This window comes from Borostomias antarcticus (genome assembly GCF_949987555.1).
Source record: "Borostomias antarcticus genome assembly, chromosome: 7".
Lineage (NCBI taxonomy): Eukaryota > Metazoa > Chordata > Actinopteri > Stomiiformes > Stomiidae > Borostomias > Borostomias antarcticus.
Genome location: NC_140240.1, coordinates 1,657,135 through 1,661,611, shown reverse-complemented (window position 1 = coordinate 1,661,611; position 4,477 = coordinate 1,657,135). Strand labels below are relative to the sequence as shown.

At 53.6% G+C, this 4,477-nt stretch overlaps 1 protein-coding gene across 1 annotated transcript in view; it reads right to left on the bottom strand.

The window, feature by feature from the left end:
• The window catches only part of LOC311310994 (arf-GAP with GTPase, ANK repeat and PH domain-containing protein 1-like), a gene marked incomplete at both ends in the record, with an annotated part of 21,467 nt that extends 17,411 nt beyond the window's left edge, over positions 1-4,056 (bottom strand). Inside the window, one exon of the mRNA XM_084440603.1 lies at positions 2,937-4,056. Within this exon, the coding sequence (XP_084296729.1) occupies positions 2,937-4,056 (1,120 nt within the window). The remainder of the gene's footprint in view (positions 1-2,936) is intronic.
• Between the last annotated feature and the right edge of the window lie 421 nt (positions 4,057-4,477).

The following is a 4,477-nucleotide window of genomic DNA, read 5'->3' as shown; positions in this document are numbered from 1 at the left end:
GTTAGGGTTAGAGGTCCAGGGTAGGGTTAGGGTTAAAGGTCCAGGGTAGGGTTAGGGTTAAAGGTCCAGGGTAGGGTCAGGGTTAGAGGTCCAGGGTAGGGTTAGGGTTAGAGGTCCAGGGTAGGGTTAGGGTTAAAGGTCCAGGGTAGGGTTAGGGTTAAAGGTCGAGGGTAGGGTTAGGGTTAAAGGTCCAGGGTAGGGTCAGGGTTAGAGGTCCAGGGTAGGGTTAGGGTTAAAGGTCCAGGTTAGGGTTAGGGTTAAAGTCGCACTGAAATGAAAAAAGCATTCTGTCCCATTTTGGTTCACATAATTAGTCATAGTGTTCACCTATTCAACGATGTATGCCAAAAAAAATACAAAATTCTACTTTTGTTGTAATCTTATATCAAAGTATATAATTTCTTACTTCCTGGAAAACGGTAGGTCACGTGCAATGACGACAACAGGTACCTTAGATTTTAGGCCAATAATCTCACGACATCCACCCGTCAATCAACGCTATCCTTCTATCGAATCTCTCTAAAGTTCTTAAAACCCGTCCACTTGTCAATGTTCCAATCAAATTCCTCTAAACACATGTCTCACCCTCATAGCTTGTTTGCGTCGGAAATACGTCAAACTACGGAAGTTAGATGATCTCAAACGTCCGTTTCAGTGCGACTTTAAGTGAGTATGTTCACCAGTCCTCTCACAGTGGCTTTATCAATCAAATAAAGGGTCGTGTTAAAACATGCAGCCTGGAGACCCTCATGGAGAAAAGCAGCAGATGAACGAGCACATGTAGCAGACATGTGACATTCCTGTACAGGTGGGCTCGAGGCTGTCGTGAGTGTAACAGAGAGGGCGAGACGGGCGGCCATTGTGTCCCAGATACCCCAAGGCCATGCTGTTTACCAGAGTCCCTACACAGCGCAGGCTGGTGACACCAACACAGCAGAGAGCAGGGGGAGATGGGAAATCAATGGAAATAAAAAAGCAGGCTGATTCCTGATGCTTTGCAGGGCGGAGCGGCGCGCGCACACACGCACGCACGCACACACGCACACGCACGCACGCACGCACGCACGCACGCACGCACGCACACACGCACACACACACACGCACACACACACACACACACGCACACACACACACACACGGTGACAATACTATCAATCAAATAAGCCTTTAGTAGTACATGAGTGTGTCCGTGCTGGAGCCCAGCCAGGTCGGACGCTGGGATCCTTCTCTGAGACGCCACACCAGACATGGCTCTGCAGCTCTGGCCACACCTCAGCGACAGCATGGACCAAGACACCCTGTCCTCCTCCCCCTCCTCTCCTCCTCCTCCCCTCCTCTCCTCCCCCTCCTCCTCAGCGACAGCATGACCAAGACACCCTGTCCTCCTCCTCCTCCCCCTCCTCTCCTCCCCCTCATCATCCTCCTCCTCCTCCTCCTCCTCCTCCTCTTCCTCTCCTCCCCCTCCTCCTCATCCTCCTCCTCCTCCTCTCCTCTCACGGGAGATGAATTTCAACTGTAAACCCCCACTACCCTTTTCAATCTCCATCTTTAGGCACCCCCCCCCCCCCCCCACACACACACACACACACACTCTCTCTCTCTCTCTCCTTCTCCCTAACCCCCCCCCCCCCCCCCTCTTTTCACCGTCACGCCACAGACCGAATAGCATCTCTCGCTGCTTGCTGTTGCCATGGCAACCCCCTCTACCAGAAACTGCCTGGCTCTCTCCACAATAAATGCTCTCATGATACAGCGATGTGTGTGGGTGTGTGTGTGAGAGTGTATGTGTGTGTGTCTGTGAATACATCCACACAATCATACACTTACACACACTGACATGACACACGTTAGCGTTCCTACATGCTAACGATGCTCCAGTGAATGGTTAACCCAGTTAAGACTGAGCATGGATCATATGGAGAAAAGGCTGTTAATATTCACTGATAATGAGAAAGTGTGTACTCATCGTTGATCATGTTGGATTTGGTTCATCATTGTTGGTCATGTTGGATTCTAATAAATAAAATAAAATAAATAATAATAACAACAATAATATTAAATCCTATTTGTAATGAGATGAAAGTGTTTATTCAGTTTTACATTTTCTAAATGTCAGTTGTCCATCCAGCTGTCTTATGAGTGAGTAGCCATGCAGAGTCCCTGAGTGAATGGCTTCCATTTGCACGTTGATGAACTCTCTATGCAGCGAGCAGGAAGTGTCCCTTCCTCTCAGAAGAACACAGCTCTGTGTGCTCCCACCCTTAATTATTCATGCCCCACTTACTCCTGACAAAAATATTCAGCACCAACACCAATCCTATATCCTCCTCCATCACACACCCACAGAAAGAAATCAGAATATTCCATCAACTTCCTTTTCTCACTTTTTTCCCCGACAGCAGAAAGCTCAGTTTGACCAGGCGGGTTTCGATTGGTTCAATCATTAATTGGGAAAACACTCACATCATGTGAAGGCTTAGCACTTCCTTATATTTAATTAACCTTTGTTGTGACTAACACGCAAACAGCGCTAATATGTGCTAATATGAATGCCGCTAATATGGAGCCATTTTTCCATTTCCTGCTCCAGACGCATAGTTTCATCTTATTCCCTGAAGCTCCACACCTCGTTTTACAGCCTTGATTTTTCCCTGAGATTCGAGAGGGAGTGACCAACGACAAGCCTAACTCATCTGAAACCAACCCCCTTTCTTCACCACATCCTCCTGGTGCAATCGTATAGTTGTAAGTGTGGTTTTTCCCGCTGAGCATTATGGGTAACCGAATGGCCTGAAGCCACTCTGCTGCACTAACAGGCAGATGGGGGTCAATGGAAGACGAACAGAGTGACTCCTCAGCATCACAGCATTTTAGTGGTTTGGTCCAAAACTGTGTGTGTGTGTGTGTGTGTGTGTGTGTGTTTGGGAGTGTCTTACCTTCCTCCTCACTAGACCCCCTCTGCACGGGCACATAGATGGGGGGGGCAGTGTTGGAGCTGGGGGGTACCGTGGTGCTCTTGGTGAAGATCCCACTGATGAACTTGAGCATCTTGCGGTCGCGTGCCGGGGCGCGCTGGGTCGTCCCGCCCTCCTTCCCCCCCTTCTGGAGGTCCTCGGACAGCGAGTGCAGGTCGCTGTTGTCCAGGGTGCGACTCTTGCCCTTTCTCTGGGGCTTGGACACCTGGACGGCGGGGGTGGGGGGCGTGGGTAGCGAGGTGGACCCGGTCTTCAGCTTCTCCCCCCGGGGGCTGTCCCTGGTCACCACGCCGGCGAACCCCCCTCCCCCCATGGGCGCCCCGGTGCGTATGAGGGTGGCCCTGCCGTCGCTGTCCGCCCAGGACGCCCTGTAGGGCCCCAACGCCGCGGCGGCGGCTACCATCGGGGAACGGTCCCCGACGCGGTTGTCCTTACGGTCGAGGCTCTTTGCGGACGGAGGAATGCTCTGATTGGTCTCTCTGAGCTCCCGCCGGCTCATGGCCCCGCCCCCCGCGTGTGACCTCATCAGGACCTCTGACCTCTGGCTGACCGGGGGCGGGACAGAGATCGGCATGCTGCTACGGGACCGGCCTGGCTCCTCCCCCCTCAGGAAGAGTGCAGGAGGCTCCCTGTAAAGCTCCGTTTTGGGGCGCGTCCCCTCTCTCCTCAGCCCCCCCTCGGACGCCCCCCCTCCGTATGCCTTGAGCGACTCTTTAACGGGAGTCGGTGAGAAGGGCGCCTCCTTGCTTCGACCGACCGACATGCCGTCTTTTGAGGATCCGGGGAATACATCTCTCATCTCGGACTTTCCTCTCTCCTGAACGAGACCCCAATAGACCCCCTCGTCCTCCTCCTCCTCCTCGTCCATCTCCGTGTCCTCCTCGCCCTCCCCCTCAACACGCGTGAGTCCTCCCTCATCCTCGGTGGTCCTGCTCACCTCCTCCTCCTCTTCCTCGGGGCCCCCTGCCCCTCCCCTCCCGGGAGCGGGGGTCTTCTCATCCCCCGGCACGGCCTCGACCTTGACCAGGGTGAGGGAGATGAGGTAGGTGGTGCGTCGCTGCAGGGTGCCCGTGTGGCTCATGAGGGCGGCGGACGTCAGCGCAGCAGCTCGACCCTGGCTCTGACCCGGACAGACCCGCAGGTCGCAGTCATGGCAACCAGGAAGAAGCCCAAGGCCCGACCGTGTCGAGACGCCGAGCTCGACGACGAACAAACGGCGACACAGTCGGACTGTCCGATCCCGTTTGAGGAGCCCCGCTGGCCTCAGGCTTGTGAGGCCGTGAAGAACGAGGGTTTCTTAACGTATCGTGAATTACTAGTAGACGTGAATTACTAGTAGGCTGACCTACTCCTGAATCGAGTCTAGACTGTTCTTTCCCTTTAACCAGCAGACCTATAGACGAGCTCTGCTCTCCGCTGGCTCACCCACTACCCTCCCCTTCTCTCTCCATAAACCTGATTACTTCAATGCCCTTAATTTCTAAGAAATCGGACAAAATGGT